The sequence below is a fragment of the Caloenas nicobarica genome, chromosome 1, assembly GCF_036013445.1.
Source record: "Caloenas nicobarica isolate bCalNic1 chromosome 1, bCalNic1.hap1, whole genome shotgun sequence".
Lineage (NCBI taxonomy): Eukaryota > Metazoa > Chordata > Aves > Columbiformes > Columbidae > Caloenas > Caloenas nicobarica.
The window spans coordinates 206065566-206087284 of record NC_088245.1 but is presented as its reverse complement, the minus strand read 5'-3'; the positions used below and the strand labels follow the sequence as shown (position 1 = coordinate 206087284).

The 21719-nt window shown below is 38.2% G+C and overlaps 1 protein-coding gene across 1 annotated transcript; it reads right to left on the bottom strand.

Annotated features, from left to right (window-relative positions):
• Window positions 1–1746: 1746 nt before the first annotated feature.
• Window positions 1747–20503, bottom strand: CHORDC1 (cysteine and histidine rich domain containing 1). The gene is made up of 11 exons (XM_065657951.1): window positions 20273–20503; window positions 14989–15038; window positions 12775–12831; window positions 12146–12306; window positions 11460–11560; window positions 10466–10524; window positions 9360–9430; window positions 9029–9134; window positions 7230–7349; window positions 6484–6546; window positions 1747–5995 (listed from the first exon to the last, which is right to left on the bottom strand). Exons 1-11 carry the CDS (start codon window positions 20334–20336, stop codon window positions 5852–5854), a joined length of 996 nt encoding a protein of 331 aa, XP_065514023.1. The 5' UTR covers window positions 20337–20503; the 3' UTR covers window positions 1747–5851.
• Window positions 20504–21719: the final 1216 nt, after the last annotated feature.

Genomic DNA, 21719 nt, shown 5'->3' with positions numbered 1-21719 from the left:
TCGGCTCATTCACAGTTGCTGTTGCTCTGTATTACCCTTCAGTCTTAGCATGTTTTCTATGAACTATTTCATTTTTTCTATAAACATATGAAAACCTTTCTCTTAAAAAATATTTTCAGCTACATTTTAATATCCTCCATTCATTTTTCCACCTTATCTTCTTCACATCTGTTAGCTGCTCTTGGAAGGTAAAACCATCCCATTTAATTTATAAATCTATTGAAGTAAAAAAGTGCTAACAGGCTTCCACTAAAGAATAATTCTGAACTGAACGCTTTTGTTGTAGGTTTGTTCCTGAGTAGACACTCCAAATATTAACTGCTTTCACAAATGAAACCAGAACATTAAAGTTTGGGTTAGTGTTTATGTATACAACAAGATAACCTGATCACAAAGCATTCCCTTAAAACAAACAAAAAAAAATTAGGTCCCTTGCGGTCTAGAAGTGCACAGTATCAACTCTGCCTCTTACACATCAGTCTAATTTTCAATAGAGGAAGAACAAACTAGGTTTAGCATGCGTATTAAGTTAGCATATTAGGTTAGTTTTTTCCTAAGCACTGAATTCGGCAATAATATTGCAGTATCAATATTTACCATGGATTTAAAACACATTTTAGACTAAAAATATTTCATGAATGGTTGTAAGGTAACTGCCTCCAGCTAGTTCTCAATGGCTTCTGTTGCAATGCAGCTTTTATTAGTATTAAACCAGAGACCAATTTTTCAAATACTTGTTTCCAGTTAGTAACAAAAATATTTTATTCAAGAAGATTCTTCCCTCTCACATGGAAGTGATCGGCTGCAAAAATACCTGCACACTTCCTGGACAGCCAGAATCTGTCATCATATAGGTTGATCAATTGAGCTAAAGAAAAAAAATAAATATGCATTTCGCATCCCGCCAGATGACAGGTACCTGCTCCTGCAGCCTCTGTCCTTTCAGGCTCACGGGACTCACTACAAACACGTAGTTGACAGCGCTCACGTGCAGAAGCTCTTCAATCCTGTTCATGCCAACATTGTGTCAGGAAAACAAAATTTTCCAAGTTGAACAGGAAAACGTTGACTTTATGAACAGGGGTTGACATCTGTGCTGCCCAGAGAGATGTCTCAAGGACCAGACCCTTTGCCTGCCCATATCCCACCTCCCCACCACCTCCCCTTCAGTTTGCAAACACAACGAAACTGAGTGAGCTTAACTAACAATCATTTGGCATAGTAACTGTGCATTAGTTCATAGTGCCTGTGACAGTATCCTGTTTTTTTTTGTTAAAACATCTAGCCAAATTTTGAGAAAACACGAAGTTTTTATTACCACAGAAAATTTCAGTCCCCAGGAAGTGAATCCTTTTTCTCTTCATTGCAGGAAGAGAGGTTTTGATGGGTATCTTCTTCCTTTTTCCAGGAAATCAAGAAAGTAGAAAAAAACAAAGCAGCAGAGCTGGAGTATCTTCAACGTTTTTATAAACAGCCTTAACATTGCATTTGAAATTATTCCAGTGCCAGGAAGTTTGTGAAAGCTCAAAATTCTCAGAACAATTTCCACAAATGAGACAGACTCCCATCTGAGTAGTCACACTTACCAAATTGCTGCAAAACCTGCATGTCCTGACCAGGCTGTTGCATCAGAAAACAACAGGCAAAGAACGAAACCAAGGCGTGGGGTAAAAACCCTTCGCCACACAGTTTCCCTCCTATGTAGATGGACTGGTAGGAAATGGCCACTTACGTTTTATTTCTACAGTGGTACTGCAAATGCAAAGAGAAGTTCTCTCCCATGACTAAAGAATTCAAAAAAACCCCAAAATGCAACCAGCATGTAATAAGAATTTTATTGAATACATTTAGAAAAAAAAAACCTAGAGCATGAAGTCATGAGATTAATTCCTCCATATGTAAGTTTTATGAATGTGCAGAATCAAATAACCATGCAAAAAGACATTTCCCCAACTTTAATTCAAGACTCTCATAATGGAAAAATTAATACTGCCTTAATACAGTGTTCCAGACACGTAACTCATTACCTTAAAAAGGATCTCATTCCTGAATGGAGATTAAAAAAAAATAGTAGCAATTGGGAAAGACCAATGATTAACAGGTACAGTATTTAAACAGTACTCATGCTATGTTTAAAGAATGCAAGCAAAGAATGCATTGTTATGTTGTTTTTTTTTTTTTTCCCAAGGCAAAATTCCTATTAAAACTAGTCCCTAAACTACTGAAATGGTGACTTGATAATGTACATGTTACAGAACATCATCCAATGGAAGATCTTTTTCCCAAGTTACATCAGTGCCATGTAAAATGTAAGAGTCAGGGTAGCTGAACAGCCCAGTGCTTAACAGTGTATTAACATTAAATTCCAGCTCCCCCAAATGTTGTTACAGATGATGTATAATGCTAGACAGGAAAATGGGCTTATACATGAGGGAGAAGATTAAAATTTCTGTCACAAATTTGTATACCCACACAACATTTCATATTAAAATGGGATTGTAAGGGAAAAGTTTTAGATGCACCTGACCAGTCAGTTCTGAGACATGTAACACACTGTCAACATGTGAAACACGTAAGCCAGTACTGAAACACACTGCAGCTTCTAAAGCGTCAGTAATTATAAAAATATAGCTAGACTGTAGCAAGTTAATCAACTTGTTAAATACAGCACAACTTCTGAGAACATAAGAAAAGGGTAAATTTAACTGCAAGTATTCAAGTATATATCTGTTTGCAATTCAGTTTCACTATTATCAGACCAGTGAAAGCCTGTATGATCAAAAATCACTTAGCTTGCTTCTCAGATCTGGCTTTTGAGAAAGTATTGTCACTGGTCTGGTATATTACAGATGGTTTCGCCTTCCCTTCACATTTACTAATAAAAGTTACAGCCACACCAATATTCCATTGAGTGTCAGCTACCACTACTCACGTCAAGATGTCATTTCATCAAATAATGAGGATCAAACACCGTTGTGTTGAAGACCGATCTGAGCAACCGGTCAAAACACCCAAATTCAGTCAGGGATATAAAGCTTTCACAGGCTAATCATAGATGCAGATGTCTGGTTATAAAAGGCTGCTACAAATTAATGCAATTAAACAAGAGACTCATGGTAGTCTATACGATTTGAAAGTTTATACTTTTATTTTGAAAAACATCACAGGCTATGGAAAACTAGGCTGTTATTTGTAAAACCTATAGTTTCTTGCCTGATCAAAGCTGGGGTTTCTCTGTTTGCTTACTTTTTTAAACTGATGAATTTTAAACTTGGTTTTATTGTCACAGATGGGGAAAGTCATTATGGAACTCCCGAGGTATCTTTAATTTTCTGCTGAAGGTATGAACAACAGTAAAAGAGTAAGAAGAATGAATAAAGAGCAAAAGCAAAGCTGAGGACTATGTTTACAGGAGCTTTCTTCCACTTACGACCAAGCTGACCCAGCTGCCAGCAGAACGTACTCTAAAACAGCTACGGGGTCCCAAAGCCTCCAGCAGTAACAACAGAAGGTCCATTCATCCACATTTTTCTCCATTTAACATTTAGTATTCTAAGGCAGCAGATGATTTGCTTAAAAACACAAAATCTGTTTTCCCAAGAAATTCCATTTCTCTTGTGGTTCTTTAAAACAGATTTTACGTGATGTAAACCTACTGCAGGAGGATGTAGATAAATTTAAATTACATTTAAAAAAAAGTGGAAAACATAAGATATTTAGGGTATTTATATATCCATATGGATAAGCACATTTGAATTTGCTTGTTAAATAAGAACTTTATCCTGGCTTTTAAACATGGCTCACTTTGCTGTCCAAGTTCAGAGTTCTGCACACAAAACCACAGATGGCACGTGACCAGGTACTGCGAGACAGAATTTTTCATTCACTAAAGTGATTGCTCTCACTATTATACTGGTAAGAGCTCCACTTTTTGGTTCAGAACAGACCAGGGAACATGTGTACAATTTTTAGAGGACCAATCACAAGCATACATTTTTTGTAAGCCTGTACCCCACCACTTCGTAGTACCTGCCATCTTCAATTTATTTTTTTTAAGAAGGCATTACTAGCAGTTAATAGAATCTTTTAGGCAGAACTTAGAGCTGGAACATTTAATAGCACAAGTACAACAAAATAAGCAATCATACTCCCTCCAAGTCAATAAAAAACCAGGATCTTGAAATAAAGCTAAAGAAGCACCAAAAAAAAAAAATCATATACAGCACTGTAGTTATTTTCTTGGTGTTTAGGGATGGTGTCTTTGGTAATGTATTTCCTACTACTTTAAGCATGAAGTAGGATTTCAAGTACTGCTAGAGACAGAACTCTGAGCTTAAGTCAAATTATACCTGTTGGAAAACAGTAAGACTCTTAGGAACCCACATTTAACCACATCTAATGCCTTTACTTCGTTCCGTGTTTCTCCTGGCATTATTCCAGGTCTGCCAAGGGAGACAGATGAGCATCCACACATTTCAACAGTCCACAGGACTGCTTGTTTCCATGTGTAAGTTTTGGCACAATAAATAATGGTGTACATTTTACATGACTTAAACACAAAAACATCATTTTTCTTTCAGCTGCAACCCAAAATTAAGGAACTATGTCAAGCAGAAAGAGAAAACAATATTACTGCACGAGTTGCTGCTTGGATAAGTCTCATCTTTAAAACTATCCTGTTTTCAGCTACAAATCTTTACTGATAGAGAACTAAAAACAAAACCAAGGTTTTGATTTCTAACTACAGCGTTTTGCTTATGCTGTTCAAAAGAATTATTATTTAAAAAAATATTTTAATTCAAAGGTACAATTATGATTTGAGACAGACATTTTAAAGCTTGTCATTTGTTTCTCCTAAGATTTGTCCTGTGGATAAATTTAATTCCTAGATTACCATCCTCATAAACAAGAGCTATGCACGGAAATGATTTTCCTGAGACATCTACAGTGTGTACTGTCTTCTACTGCACATATGCACCTACTTCGAAAAGAGATTAATAATTTTGAATGTTGTAGAATAGGACAGAATATACATTCTAAACACTGTCAAATATATACAGCACCTTGGTAATTTTACAATACTCTGCTGTTTGTATATTCTCTACAACTGAGCTGCTAAATTACTCAGCCATTTCACTGTCCACTTTTTTTATATATAACAATTCAAATACCAAAAGTACAGGAGAAAAAAAATAAAAGCAAAAAAAAAAAAGCCCTCTTGCCAACTTTGGTTTTATTTTAACCTGATCTCCTGCTTTTATACATTAAAAGCAGCAAAAGAGTCAGCAAGTACTGAAATTCTTAGCAAAATACCGTTTATTCCGTCCCTTCACAGTCAAAAGGTGTTCTACAAGTGTTCTTTCATATTTGTTTATGTACTTTTTAATTCTAGATGCAGAATTGCATGCTAATCGCTTCATAAACTCACCATTTTGTGTACTTGTATTACAGTATGCTTCACAATGAACAGTGCTGAATTTAACATGTGCTATCCTGCAGGTCCAGTCTAAAACCAACACTTGAAAAATTAACACCCACAGTGGACTGAGAATTAATCTATTTGAACAGTCAGTGCACAGTAGGTAAGGGTGTAAGCAAAGGGCAATAGGTCCTTTACTCCAAATCTCCATAGAGACACTCCAACTAGAATAAAAATACTCATGGGAGCAAGAGCAGAAATAGCTATTACCCTTCAGGTTTACACCCCCATTTACTGTGCATCAAATTTCTTTGTAAAATGGAACATATGATCTAGCATTAAAAAAAAAAGGAATCTATATAAAAGTTAAATATTTGATTACAGTAGCAAGTCACCACTTCATAATGGGAAATAACTCGTCTCTTGGAATCATTATTGATCTGAACCCTCTTTTTTTTGTTCTGTGTTGGACACGGGTAATTCAAGACTTGCCCATAATAGGGGCTCTGCTTTTCTCATAGTGAGCTCAATCTTTGTAGCCGTCATGTTCACATAACTCCTCTTTACATCAATTACCTAGAAGAAAAAACATATTTCACACTTCAATTTAAGAAACAGACTGCTAGGTATTTGGGAGTTAAGCTAGGAAGAGTAACTTATCACTAAAATTGAGCAGATGTTTAGGCAGATGGAATTCCCTCTGTTACCTAGAAAAGTCAGCCCTCTCCCATTTCCAAGCTATGAACATACGCCTATGCATATATAGCATATACATAGGTCTAACACATACATGAGCATGCGACTACGTAGCGTCAGGGGTTTCCTGCAACACCACTGTCGTAGTGTTGGGATCAGAAAGGATCTCAGGAGGTCACCATCTGCTCAAAACAGCGTCAACTGTGAGGTCATACTGATCACTTGGGGCATTTGATTCAGATTTAAACGTAATTATTGAATGACATGTAACTCAATTTCAATAAACAGAGTAACAAGGAAAAATGTTTTGAAAGAGAAGCAGCTAAAGTTTGATTTTTTTAAGATAGAAAAATTATTCTTGTACTTACTCCCCATAATTTCACACTGCGATGAAATTCCTTTTCTCCTTCAAATACAATATGGATATTTAACTTCACAGGAAATACAAGAGAAAATTTTGTCAGGCTAATAAAACATTTGACACCTAAGGTATGTTTAAGCAAAATATATCACATTAGCACTCAGATTCTACAATGAACAAAGTGATCAAATTATCCGTCAGACATAGAAGCGAAAACCTATTCTAATAGATTCTGATACAGTATCATAGTCAACAGTGGTTTCCATCCTGGAAGCTGCATCATTTTCTCCAAATGTGCGACTGAGAAATTGGAGAAGCATTCTAACACTTGTTTAATATTAGTAGCTGTGAAACTGCGTACCATGAAGAACAATATTATATTACATTAAGCCAAATACAATTAAATCATGAATCTATAATTATTTACACATATCACCAAGTAAATTCACCACAATCAGGTTTTAATCGCGTAAGTCAAATTAAAGATATTTTTAACATACTATGTTGTAGCTAAAAAAGAAAATAAAATAAAGCCCAAAACATTACAGATGTCTAAACAGAAGGAGGGAAAAAAAATATATATATATACACATAGTTGAACAAACACAAACGCCAAGAAAAAGTCACTACTCAGAAAAGATTCTTATGCTACCTCTGCCTTATAAATAAAGTAGAAGCCAGATTTTCCCCAACTTCAAGCTGCTGGAAGAATTTAAAAAAAAAAAAAAATTACATCTTAAGATAGATACTCACCATTGTGCTATTTGCTTCTACGTAGCTGAGCTCAGGAACAGAGTTTTTAGCATATACAGAAATAGTCACTTCTCCTCCAGTCTGGTGCCAATCATGTCTGCACGGAACTACCTTCTTACCCTGTTATAAGGAAAAAGGTACAGAAAAAAAGATGGTAAATTGCATTGAGGAGTATTTTTACAAGATTACTCAGGATAAAAGCCCAGGAGTATTTTAATAGCCAATAAGCATAGCTAATAAAGGTCTATATTTCATGTTCACAACAGACTGCAAGACTCCACTTATATCTTTTTTTTACTAATATTTCAGCTACTGGTTCCCAAAAAACATTAGAGGTGGAAAAAAAAATAATAATAATCAATGCTTATGAGAGAGACTACAGTAAGAAACCTGGACATTGAGATAGAAAACAAAAAAAACCTGAACACCAAAAGTAAAAATAAATGTTACTTGTTAGATTAACTTCCTTTCTAAGACTACAGTTATAAAGCAGGTAGAAAGCAAGTGAACAAAGAAAGCCAATGTCTCCAAGAAACTTCCATATTACGGCAAAAAAAAATATTGAATATTACCCTTTTTTCTCTGATGCAGGAAAAATAAATGGTGAAAAATGAGAAGACACCAACAAAAAGCAAAAAAACCCCTGGTAGCTAGAAGCCCATTATCTCAGTATACACACGTTTAATATACACATAGTTTCTAAACACCTGGGTAAATTCTTTACAATAATACTCTCCTGCTTTAGGCTCACAACTCCAGCTTTTTTTCTTAATCTTTCCATTCCGTATTTGAAAATACTTCTTAAACGCAAACATAACTCTTCAAAACAACCAGCAATTCCATGACTTTAAGAAAGGACTTGTGAAATAATTGTTACAGAGTGACATAAAAGAACTACACTTTCTAGAATATATCTTTATTTTCTTCTGTTAAATGTTACTGATGTTTGCAGTATCAAACCCATTGTGCCTCAGCAATAAGCAATATATTCATAACAAGGATTTTGCCTTCATGTGCATCTAGTATGTGAGCAGCTGAAGTTTTTGAAGTTAAGTGTTCAGTTGCATTATTATGCTCTATAATATTCTCTAAGAATCTTTTTAAACCTTGAATGGAAATATTTTTCACCTTGTAATTCTGCAGTTTGTTCGCAACATTGCAAAGAAATACCCACAAAATAAGCAGACGCGCTCTCTGTGTTTGTTACAATGGCGGCTAAACCAAAACAGTGCATTAGATTCAGATCAGAAAAATAAAGAGAATCCAAATTAGACAGAAAGAGACCCTTCTGTCCCCACCCATGGAACCTCATCTGCCCTGCCATGCTGACCTAAACAACTCAACTGCTCTGAATGAACCTGAATCACAGTTATTTTACCACAGAACATGTACAGTTGCTTTCTTCATTGTCTTTGGGAGAAGAAAGATTTCTAATAACCTTATTTTAAAGGAATATATAGCAAACATATTCTACATGGACTACCATAGACTTTCTCAAGTAACAAAGCAGAAAACACTGCTTTTTTCCTGAATTTGCCAAAAGCACTTTTACTATAAAACAGAGATATTATATTTATCATCAAAAACAAAGGTTGTACTTTGTTACAAGTATACTTCTACCACAGAGTACTTTAAATTCCATTTCACATTGTCATGCTGTGTGTATCTTCCATATTATTTCAGAGGCAGTAATCCGTAACAGCTCAACTACACTAATAACTCAATCAAGCTACTAACTACTTTTCAGTACTCAAAATTCAGAATGGCTGGCTACAGAATGCAATGTTAATGCTACTTACCGCATCCTTTTTAGTCCATACGTGTGTTCCTGTTGTGCAGCCCTCTTGAGCTAAAAATGTATTGAAGTCAGATGTTTTTCTTTTACAGCAGCTCCAATACTTCATCCTTGAAAGTTCACAAAGCAATTAACAAACAATATTTAGGACACCAGTTACTGTGCGTACTTAAGATCCTTATTTTGTGCAATATAATGTTAATTTAGTACACCTCCTTTCAAGTATTGCCATTTTTACTGAAGAAGAAATACAGAATGAAAACAAGGCAACATCTACAAGAAAGCAGGAACACATAATAGAATAATTAAAAAATTAAAGTTAACGGAATACTAACCCTTCATGGAATATAGGTACACCAGAATGGTATATACATACTTCTTCTGTGCTGTGTGGTCCTTCGTACGTCTAGTAAAACAAAGCATTTAAAGTGTATTGCTGTTACAGGATGTGGACCAAAGGAAAAACTAAAACAAAACAAAACACAACCTACAACAGAAACAAAGCTTTTGAGTAAATATTCTAAACCTAATGGCTTCCCCTAGCTTTTCAAAATAACCATGCAACCTTCATTCACGAAAGGTTCCCTGGCACTCCTGCTAACATTTAATAGAGTATGTCAATGATGACATCACCTATCCTCATAAAGGTCACTTCAGATTCCCAAGATATCTTTAAAAACACTCTGGATATTCAGAGAAAACAAGTTGTTAACCGGAAAATAAATTAATTTTATCATTCATAAAACACATGGATTCTCAACAGGAAGTAAATTAAACAATATACAACTCTGCCACTGAATATCATATCAGCTCTTCCTAAAAACAAACAAAAGACTGCTATAAATTCTTCTGCCACTAGAGTTTCAGCAGAAAATTCAAAATCTGTCAGATGTCCAGTGAAATACCTATTTAAATTCCACTGTCTCGTTCTGTACAGCACAAGGGTGTCAGTATAAAAAGCTTTCAGTTTAAATTAGTATGTAATAGAAAGACTAATTTTGGTGCTACAAGTGTTCGAACATTTTATTTGTGGATTCTTCTGACAGGAAGAATTAATTGGTAAGATCTGCAGATGCTTCTGATCTATACACAGATTATCAAGAGCAATTCAAGTGTTACCAGTAAGTCACCTCTCACCAATATTTTATTTAACATTTTATGTTGAAATACATCAGTACCATGGGTTTGACAAGCATACAAATTAGAAGTTCCGGACACACTTAACAAAAAGTAATCTTCGACTTACTGCATCCCCAGTACAAAACAGCCCTCAACTGTCCACACTAAAGTGTGTTATCAAATGTTCACTCACTAAGCCTGATGGACTTTGTGCCATTTCCAAATCAATTTGCAGCACACAAAAAGCACCCAAGAAAGCAAAACAGAACTGCACACTTAATAGTTTAGCAACTGGGTTTAAGAATGGAACTGAACCACTTACTTTTGAACAGCCTGCATTTTTACATGCTGTCCCAATCTTGATTTCATCGCTGTCTTCCTCTGGAAACAGAATCATATTATAGAAAATTGCAACTGAATTGTAAAATGTACTAAACATTCTGCTTTTATTAAGAAGTAAAATGAGCTAAAGAGTACATTAGGGAAAAAAACCAAACAAAGCCTCAAGCTGCTGATATTCTGCCTGGCACTTAAGTCTGCCAGAATAGTACAAAGAAACAAATTATGCAAGCACCCGAAAAGCTGTATTACCCATGCATCAGATTCTAGGTTTCATACCTTTGCATTGTTTTAAGTGGGGAAAAAAAATTATGAAGAGGATTATTACAAACATAGAGGAAGAGAACAATCATTTGTTGGATTTTGTAAAACTAAGACTGTAAAAGGCTCCAATTGTTGTCTATAAATACGCACAAGGAAAGAATGCAGATACGAAGTAGAAAGAAGAGGCAAATGACAGTTCTGGCACAAGAACAAATAGCTGCAAATGAAAGTTGAAATTAAAAGTGCTTCTTAAGAAGTCGTGTAGTTCTGAAACCAAATTCCAAATAAACCGTTGGAAGAAAAAAAAGAGGAAAAACAGACGAGGGAGAACCAACTAGTCTTCAGATGAACTTCACCAGTTTAAGACTTTATATGATACTGTGTTTGCAATGACATAGGAGTAGAGTTAATTTCTTGGGAAACTCTTTCAGTCATCCAGAAATGGATGTTCCTATCATGTCCATTCTACAAAATAGGGAGTTCAAATAATTTTAATGGGAACGTACTGCTTCTAACACCCAAGTCTCCACATTCTTCACATTTCAACTTTGATTATCATTACCTAGACTGGAAGGTATTCCCCAGACTACTAAGAACAAGGACATAATTACATGACATAATTACTTCAGAAACAACAACAAACAAAACAGCATTTCAGTTATTTGTGTGACAATTAGCATCATATTTCTGCTTAAGCTCCCTATTATCCTTACCTTTTTTCTCTTCATTTTCTGATGACAGTTTCAATTTATCTAGTGCTTGCTTCAAGGAAGCCGACACTTTCAGCTGCAAGTTTGTCATTGGCTCATCTGGGCTAAAAAAATGTCCATGTACTCATGTCAGCTTCATGAAAAATAATTTTTAAAAGGCAACAAAGTAGTAACTTTTAATCTTGCTGTAAGGCTCTTCCTTTCCAACCTCCCTTACAACAACAAACAAACACATTAGATTTGTAAATGCCAATTCTTACTGCTTATGGGAAAAATAGACTAGAAATTTAGAAGGCAGTCTTGGACTTCAACAGGACACCCTAAATATAAACCCTAAATAAATGAGAGAGATTAAGGAAACTAAATAAAAGCTCCCTAAAATTAGTTTTTATGACTGTTTAAAATACTAAACACAACTGCTAGTGGCATTCTAAGCTACAGGCTTTAGACTGTAGCTTTTGTTTCTTGGGAAGCTAAATGCTGAGAGATCCAATACTACCTTGTCCTAAGCTTCACAATGAGATAAAAGAGCTTAAGATAACACCATCCCTGCTACCAAACACAAGCTCTTTCAAAGTTAATTTGGGAGTTTTTACACTATATGAGATGTGTAACACTGAATAACCGAACGAGCTTTAACTTGGCCAACCGACCACAAATCTGGCAAAATTTAATTCTGTATACTGTACCTTGGCCTTTTAATTGTTTCCAATGGTTTTGGTGCCTGAATTATGTGTTCTTGAAATTTGGGTTTCAGTTCAGCGAGCTCCTTTCGTTCAGAGGTAGTTTTGACTTCTGGTTTAACAGGCTCAGGAGGTTTCTCACTGTTATGGAAACCCTTTGTACAACCCTATTATGGAAAGCATATGTTTATATTTACGTGCTGTAGTCTGTGCACACAATTAAAAATTATCAAAATCTGCAACTGATTTATTTCTTCAGCCCCATCTTCTCCTTTAGCCTACTCTAAACATTGGCTGCAAAGGAAATCCTACAACTGAACTGAAAATCTCTTAATTTGGAAGTATGTTAAAGACAAATACCATCCTTTCCACAATCAAGCAAAGTAACAAAAAATATTGATCTTCTTTCATTGTTAACAAGCGTCTAAATAGATTTTGATAGAACTAATTATAACCATTAAAGCTGGAAAATGAGACTCGACATCAACATTATATCAAGAAAAATAGTGCATGCAAGGTTTAAGACAGTTTTAACAAAAGCACACAAATTTCAAACATGTAAGCATACGTACGATTTAATACTTATGACTATCATTTGACAACTATAAAAATTGTAAATAATCATGAGTACATACCGCAATGCTTAAGAAGTCAGAAAAGTCTGTTGTTCTTCTCTTGCAACATGACCAACCCTATAAACGTTTTGGAAGAAAAACAAAACAAGCATGAGTGCCTTAACTTGGCAACAGCTTATAAAAAGAAAAAGACTAATTATATTCCTTTACAAGATTAAATATATCAGGATTAGAGATTATTTTTTTCCTTTCTTTGGACAATATTGTCATCAACTGCATTTTCAAAAGCCAAGCCAGAGAAACCTGTTATAGCTGCCATTTCTAGTTCACTCATACTGCCTTAGTCGAAAGTTCAGTAAATGTGAGGCAATACTTCCATGACAAGTTATGTGCCAATTCCATATGACAGAAAACAGAAATGTTATTTTATCTGATAAAGCAACATGTAAGCAAAACAAATACTATACCCAAGACTAGGTCCACCTGTGACATAATGTACAGGCTCCCTTCCTAAAATGATGAGGACTTTTTCTTTCCTTGAGTACTAGTCAAGTTTTACAAGTGCTTATTTCCCACCACAATGCTGGAGATCTGCCTTGTACAGCCATCTAACTATATCAATCAGGGGCACTTTTTATTATATGAACCAGAAATCCAACTTTAGAGAGAAATTATCTTGTCTCTGTGAATAATGTATCTTACAACTTGAAGAACCTTATTAAAGGCAACAGTTTGACTAATAAATATACCACTGCTTTCAGAGCTTAAGCACTGTGGCACAATGGGTTTTAGGTAGGTGGTTCTGAAATACCTTCAAAATATAAACTATTTCCACAGGCAAGGAGACAAAAGGTTCACTCTGTATGCTTAGATTATCTAGAATTCATAGCAGGAAGAAAAATGCCCATACAAAATGATAAATTCTTAATTAAGCCAAGAGATAGGATAAGGAGAAGAGGGAAAGGAATACTTGTTTTAAAAGTGGTGCATATATAAGAAAAAGAGAGAGTAAGTATTTTGAAGTAACTGTATAATTCATGTCTTTATAATTAAGTAGAAGTTTTATGTACTGTTTTATGAGTACAACTATAATTTTGTACAAAAAAAATTGTCATAGTCTAAGTCAGGGGTCTCAAACTCATTTTCACCAGGAGCCACATCAGCCCCATGGTTGCCTTCAAAGGGCTGAATGTAATTTTAGGACTGTATAAACGTAACCACTCCTACTTAGACCCCTGGTCTAAGGAAGTCTATTGTATCTGATCTAAGATCATCCCTCCCAATTCACTAGCGGCACACTGTGGCTGACTCCAGTGTCACGTACTGCAATATGAACAACAGCTCACAGAAAACACGCTACCTAGCACATACACACAAACTTCCATGAGACTAAAAGACACCACATTATGGAATAGGGATGAGATGTGCTGCCAGCAGCAGCAGTTCCTTAATACCAAGAAAAAAGCTTGCCCCACAGCTCAGTTAAACAGCAGTTTGGTGGCCTAAGAAAGGCCACTTAGGCTACATCTGTATTAATACAGTAAACAACGTCAGGTTCCATTTCTGGACAATAGATTTCTGACCATACACTATTGTTACAATGATTTCCAGTACTGTTTCGGCAGTTGTGTCTCAGATAATTCCCTGCAGGCACTTCAGAAACATCCAGTAGATCCCGAAGTAGGAAAACAGTTTAATATCACAAATATAGGCTATGCAGTTGGCCTAAGTACTGGAGACCAGTCACAGGTATATTTAATTCACCACTAAAGATGTAGGCCAAGAATACTGGACAGCTGCATCAGAGACATGGGAACCAGCCCTAACTTCACCAACATACCCATTTGTCAGATCAACATAACACTATTATGTTTTACATCAGGTAAATATCACATGCACATTAGTTCACAAGCCACATAAGATCTCAAGCAGCTGGTTTAAATTCCAAGCAGGATAATTAAAGACTACGACACCTCTCAATGCCTCCAAAGACCTATTCAGAGGACCTAATTAAGCTGCTGAGACACCTGAAGCCAATCAATAGGAAATGTGTCATGCAGACTTGCATAGCATTCAGACCATATGAGTACAGTTTTTAATTTCTTCTGCAGTTTTGAGTAAATGTGCTTCTTTAATTTCATGAGGTTGCTCAAACGTGATAGGCTGAACATCAGTCTCTACACTGAAAGATTTGAAATGAAAAATGAAAACAAGCATATTCTTTTACATGTATGGAAAAAGAAGTAAGATTTAAAAAGATAGTTGCATACTTACTTTGAGAGCATCATGAAAGACTGGCACACCTGGATGATATGTGCATGAATCTAGAAGAAAATGAGTATTATTAATATTCAGGCATACCAAGAATCCTTATTCAATTGATCACAAACCCAGCAAAAATTTCACACTTGCAATTCTTGTATGCCACAAGCTGTCCCACTTCCCGAAGTGCACACAATTATGAAGGAAAACACAGACTCCACGGAATAAGCTTTCTGAGTGCATACATTAAGCCTAAATAATCCAGATATTTTTCTTCTGTATTATACAACACAAATCAGAAAGCAGGCATCTAAGACAAACTTCTGCTCCATGTGGAGCAAGTAAATTTTCTATGGACCATCCCTTGCCTTCATCAATAATTAGTCCTTAACAGTAATTCAGAAGAAGTAAAAACATGACCCTATGGCCACCCGATAGACATAATATACTGGTTTACAGCATCAAATACATCTATTTGCAGCTAATCAAGACTTTCTATCTAGAAGCACTCTGTTTAAAAAAATTATCTTAACACAAATCTCGAGTTCATTATTTTATTCATGATAATTAGCTTGTTCTTTTTTCACCGTTTGTGGTATCCCAGGTCATTTAAGGACCTGAACTCAAAGGTCAGTCTTCCACATACACAATTTAGACATGTCAATGCTATTAATTAATACGTCCTGTACAAACACTACACTAAAAACATGAGTTCCATTACTGAATTATCTTCACAGATGTTTATCAACACTACACTTTTTCATTAAGTAACTGTTCCTTTTTTATTTAACAGATGTATTTTTTTCAAGTGTAATATAACTGCTTTGATTATATAATTTCTCCCTGTCATATACTGCATGGATAATAATTTAATGACCTGAGTCTAAAAGTGATGAGAAACACTAAATATCTTTTAGCCTTTGAAGCAAAATTTTTGTTTCTGTTAGAAACAGCTAAAATTAAAAGTGACACAAAGAAGAGCAACAATTTTTACAATAAGCTTCCTTAAACCAAAAGAGTGAAAATATGACAATTCACATAATAAGAGGCAAAACAGAAAAGTGATAAATAACTTTATTAGTAACCTGCCTACAGATATTAAATGGGCTTAAAGACAACTTTGTTTTCATTTTTTTATAAACATGTAAATTTTTAAGAAATCTTGCTTAGTAGCACTTACTTTATATTTGGTGCCTAAGTCTAAGGCATTAATACAGTTTGACAGACATGTTGCTTTGAGACAACAATTCCCACCTTAACTCACAAGGCACATATTTTGGGACTTTAGTCCTTCAGCTGGACTTATTATACATACATATCCATGAACTTCTATCTATTCCTTAAGCTTCAGGATGAAAAGCTAATGCTTTTGTAAATGTAAGTTTCGCAGAAAAAAGAGTGTTTATTTTGTGTAAAGAGCCCAGGACCTCACTGCTAAATCAAATAAAATTAAAAACAGAGGTTATTCTTTTCCAGAAGTATAAAAGTATGTAATCATAAACATCGTGGTAGTAAAACTAAGCTCTGTTTGCAGCAAAGGTTATTTCTGAATCTAATCCCTCACGAGCATATAGGTTTTAATGAGAGAGGTGCTGTTAGTGCAACATTTTGAGAGACCAAAACAACCTTACGATCAATTAGCTTAGGGAAGGCTCACAAGCAAGACACTGACAAATGTCTATTTGTTCATTTGGCCAAGCCCAATTCTTTTTCCTTGCTCCCTGAGGCCCTCTCTGCAGGAGGTACATCATGGAGCAAACGACAGCCCAGCCTCTGCTGCTGTCTCATGAGGGCCATGGATGTTCCACAGCAGAATATGCTGAGACACAGAGTTCTGCAGTACCTCAAAAAGAGGCAGTGAGAACCACCTGCTAAGCAGCCTGACCATTGTGCGTACCAGAGGACAGTAACACATCACTCATTTTCACTCATGCGGAGCCCAACAACTCTTACCTGATTAAAGTTTACATCCATAAAAATATCCCACCTCAGACGAGGCGAGTAAAACCAGGAATTTAGCACACATCAACAGTCACCTGAGCACACCTATTTCTGATTTGTCGGGGTTCAAGTTCCAGTCTTTGGTTGCTATTCTACATTTTTCACTGAAAAAACACAAAAGATCAAGTCACCTCTCCACTGATTTTAACACTTTCCCTAACCAGGACGAACTTAAGCCTTTTCAAAACAAAGCATTTTCTCTCACACTCAGATCATTTTTGGAGATGCATTTACCATAAATTTTCAGGTTGTTTGGTGTTAATTGTTTTTAGGCTGATTTAACATTCAAACCAATCCCACTCTCACAATGCACACATTGCTGTCTGCTGTTACCTTATTGCTACATCCTTGCTTACTCATTGCAGCACTTTATTAGTCTTTTTGTTGAATGTCAGAGTAGAAAATGGTACAGGTCATCCAAACTTTGAGGTATTTACAATGGAATCCTGTTGAATTCTTGAGGATGAAATGAGACATCTGTCTATATACAACTTGCAAACCGACCTGCCATCCTGTGGAAACACTCCAATGTTTTACAAGCAATGCTTTACAGCCTCAAAGCAACAGAAGGTCATTAAACCTGACAAACTTAATTCAGAACCTTGGGGAAGTTGATGCCTTCAAGTAGCTGCTGAAGCTAGGAAGCTAATTCCACCGAAAACATGGTATAGCAACAGCTTATAAATAGTTCACAGAGAAAAGAAAGGCTTAGCCTGAGAAATAGAAAGCTGTGGTAAAGACAGAGGATCAGAGAGTGCACTTTATAGGAACAGAGTTTTAACTGTGGGGACTAAGTAAGGTTAAATAAAGTTGACTTTGGCCACAAAGACTCAAAAAATTTAGCCTACAATTTCTTGCAACTCCATCTCTCACTTTCTCCGCCCCAGAAATACACAAAATATTTTTTTCATCAGATCTGTGATCATGTTTGTCCTACAGGTTCAACATAACTAACTTTGATCTGAGGGAGAAGGGTATAAACAAGCACGAAAGAGTATGTGCCTCTGTTCTGGCAATGGACCAAATTAAACCGTCTTAAGAAAGATCCAAATTATAGCCTAAACCAAAAAACACTGCAGTACAGTGAAGAAATTGAGACAAACACATATAACCTATATACTTTCTGCCTGTTTGTGCACAACACCTTTACAATTGTCATTAAGCAGCACTGCTTTCAAATCTAAACAAAAGTGTGCATATACCAGTGTTTTAGCAGCAAAATTTGACCTGGCCTTGGATTAGAAATGTTCATTTGGCCATTCACAGCTTAAAAAAAAAAAAAATCTAAAAACCTACTACCATTTGTGAAGTTAAGTTCTGCCTTCCATGTCTGATGCTGTACAAGTCTTCAACAGTATGGATTAACTAACAGTTAACACATCTAAAATGCACGTGAAATGTGTACCTTGCCAGGCACGCCATGGATTAATTCATAACTGTGCACTCAGTCACAACTGTGTAGACATACTTTAATGCTTGCCCTCAGGCTGTTTTTTCTGCCTCTCTTTAACAGGAACACAGTCCTTCATGTCAATCAGTTGCCACCCATAGTTCAGAAACAATTAAGAGTTTCCACAGAAAAAACATACATATATTATTTCAGCCACCTGATTCTAAAGAGAAGAGATTAATGGCCTCTTACATCAATCATTGCTATAGGAATATCTGTACTGCAGGCTGAATGCAGACAAAAAACCTGAAAGATACAAAACTGCTTTGAGGTCAACAGGCCTTATTTTCTACCTATTTCCATTTAAGAAAATTTCCTATTAATATATTGATCCTAAGCTTAAGTATTAGATTATGTCAATGCAAAACTTAAAGGGATAAGTATTTTGGTGTTTAATACATGTACTAGCCTTAACCCACACAATATTTCACAAGTAAATCCAAACACAGTTCTGAAACACAAAAAAACATTAGAACTTGACAGTCATAAACAGATAAATATGTATTTAGATGCCTTATCAAACTTTGTTTTCTGAAGTGGTTCATGAATAACTGCATTTACTTTTAGAACTGCTTAGTCTAGGACACAATAATTCCAGCAAGTGTTCCAGCTATTTCCAAAACAAACTTCATCTCAATAAGTTGTCTTCTCCAATCCAAGCACCACAACACTAGCATAGGGCTATGACAACCAGATCACGTCTACTACAACTTTGATCATAAACACAGGAACACATGGTAAAGAACTGTTATTTTACAAATACAGGTTATGAAGCCCCAATGAGAACTTTTAATACAAACACCCCTATCTGCTTTATCTTTTGTGGTAAAGGGGTGTGGGGGTGGTGGTAGAAGAGATCACTAAATGGATGCATTCAATCACTACATCTGCTTTTTCTGTTGCTGACTTTAGTGAGCCTTACTCAAAATGCTGCCCCTCTTTGGAACTACTTAGCTCAAAAAGAAACACACTTTATGCCATGGTTCTTAATCAGAAAATAGGCACATGCTAGAACACAGTAGCCTAATTCTAATCTTGTGGGTCAGTAGAAATTAAGCTAATGCAAAGAGGCCATTCTAGAAATTCAGTCAACAGAGTTACATTGAGAGCACGCCTGCTAACAACTCAAATCGCTCTCTTGCAGCTTCTGTGGAATTATGAAATCTAAAATGACAGCGCTTTAAAGATGTTTCACCAGGTACTGGATCCCCAGTACGCACAGGGAAAGCACTGCAGCAGCTCACGGCACTTGGCAAGGCAAAGGATCATAAGATACATTTAATCACCTGCTGCAAGTCCACATGCTACAGGCGTTGATAACTACCATGTATCCAACACCCACAGAGGCCGTCTGCTGCTGGAGACCTCCAGTTTCTGCCTTTAGAACGCGTTATAGTAGTGCTCAGAACTGCTTCTTATTGCCTCTTTTCCCTCGTACTGCTGTGACCAGTTTTATTGCACAAAAGCAGGGCCGAGCCGGGCCCCCCGCCAGCCCCGCATCACCGGGACACCGCCCGGCGCGGGCGGGTTTCGCTGTCCAGCGGCCCGGAGCGCAGACCCCGGCAGCACCGTCTGACCGCCCCGAAACCGAGGCGGCACCAGCGCCTTGCGGTGACAGCCAGGCCGCGGCGGGAGGGACCCCCCCCTTCCCCCAGCCAGGGCCTGCCCTGCCCGGGGGCCTGTGACAGCTCCGCGGCTCCGGCAACGGGGGACGACAGAGAGGGTGGCGGGGACCCCGAGCGGCCCAGAGCCCCTCCCTGCAGACCCATCAGAACACCCCTGGGAAGGCGGTGACAATGAGGGGGGCACCCCGCGCCCCTCTTCCTCCTTCCCCTCCGCTCTCACCCTCCGTGTTGGTTTCGGGGTCGAAGCGCTGGGCGCAACCCCGGTTGTAGCACAGCAGCGACATTGCGGCGGAGCGGCCGGCGGCGCTTCCTACCCCGCCGCTCGGCAGAACGGGAGACCGGCGGGGCGGGAGGCGGCAGCCGGAAGCCGGGCAGCGCCGGAGGACGGGGCGGCTCCCTCGGCGGAAAGAGCCGGCCGGAGCCTTCCGGAAGCTTCACGAAGCTTCGGGGGAAGCGGGGAGCGGGCACCCGGGACTGCGCAGGCGCCGCGGGAGGAGGCGGGAGGAAGGCGCGGGGTGACCGGGCGCCGAGTGACGCATGCGCAGAGGGCGCGGGCAGCCAGCGGGTCGCGTGCGCATGCGCAGTGAGGCGAGTTGGCGGCAGCGGGTGCCCCTGTCCCCGGATGACTCTGCGGCTCCCCCGCCCACGGAGAGGCTGGCGCCGGGGTGAAACATCCCCGAAAGCCCTTCAGCTGCAGCAGAGGGAGGCGGATCGTCGTTGGTTTTAGCGGTGCTCTCTGTTCCCAGGGTCTGGTCGCGCCGGGCCGGCCTCCTCTCGGCCTTGTCCGGTGGCTGGGCCCGGGCGGCGCTGAGGGGGCCCGGGCGGCGCTGAGGGGGCCCGGCCGGTGCTGAGGGGGCCCGGGCGGCGCTGAGGGGGCCCGGGCGGCGCTGAGGGGGCCCGGCCGCGGCTCGGCTGGCACGGGCTGTGGAGACGCAGCTGAGCGGCTGGGCTGGGCTAGGCTGTGCTGTGCTGTGCTGTGCTCCGCTCCGCTCCTCTGCGGCCTGGGGTCACCAGGAGCCGGCGAGCACCTCAGCTTGTGGCCGGAGCTGTCGTTGGGCTGCGGCGGGGGGGTTGGGGTGGGTGGGTGGACAGGCAGGGTGGGTGCTCGGCCTCTGGCGAGCTTTTAATTTGATTGGAGAATGGTGGTTGTTTAAGTCACCTCAAAAAAATATTTGGCCACATAAGAAGACAGGAAACTGAATGCTTGCTTGCTGAATGTCTTAGATACGTTTGAGTTTAATTTTTTTTTTTTTAATAGATTTGTGTATGTATTAAAAGGTTGCCTCGTTTGCACAGAAACGAAGATAATCACACCAGAAATGACTATGAGAAAAATATTTTTTTAATGTTCTCTCAGTTCCCTGAGTGCTGTCAGCTGACCAATTTGTGTCTTCTATAGTGTGTAAACTCCTTTGATGTCTTATAATAGGTTCTATGTAATTATAGCTGTCTACATTTCCACAGGCGAATACGAATTGAGTTCTTCTAATTAAACATCTACTGCACAGTTTTTAAAACAAAGATGCCTAGGTGTTTGTATGGTGTATGACAAGTCCTGAAGCAGATGTGTATAGAATGAGCAGATTAAGTGATCCCTACAAGTGCTTCTTCAAAGGAAGATTAAGGATGCAAAAAGGATAATTAGGAGGCTGCTTCCAATGTAGCCC

Coding starts and splice junctions, on each gene's coding strand:
- CHORDC1 (XM_065657951.1), bottom strand. CDS start 20,336: ATGTCGCTGCTGTGCTACAACCGGGGTTGCGCCCAGCGCTTCGACCCC. Junction 7,350..9,028: donor TATGGACTAAAAAGGATGCG/GTAAGTAGCATT, acceptor TCCTTATAACAG/GGTAAGAAGGTAGTTCCGTG. Junction 5,996..6,483: donor GCAGTGTGAAATTATGGGGA/GTAAGTACAAGA, acceptor TTTTTCTTCTAG/GTAATTGATGTAAAGAGGAG.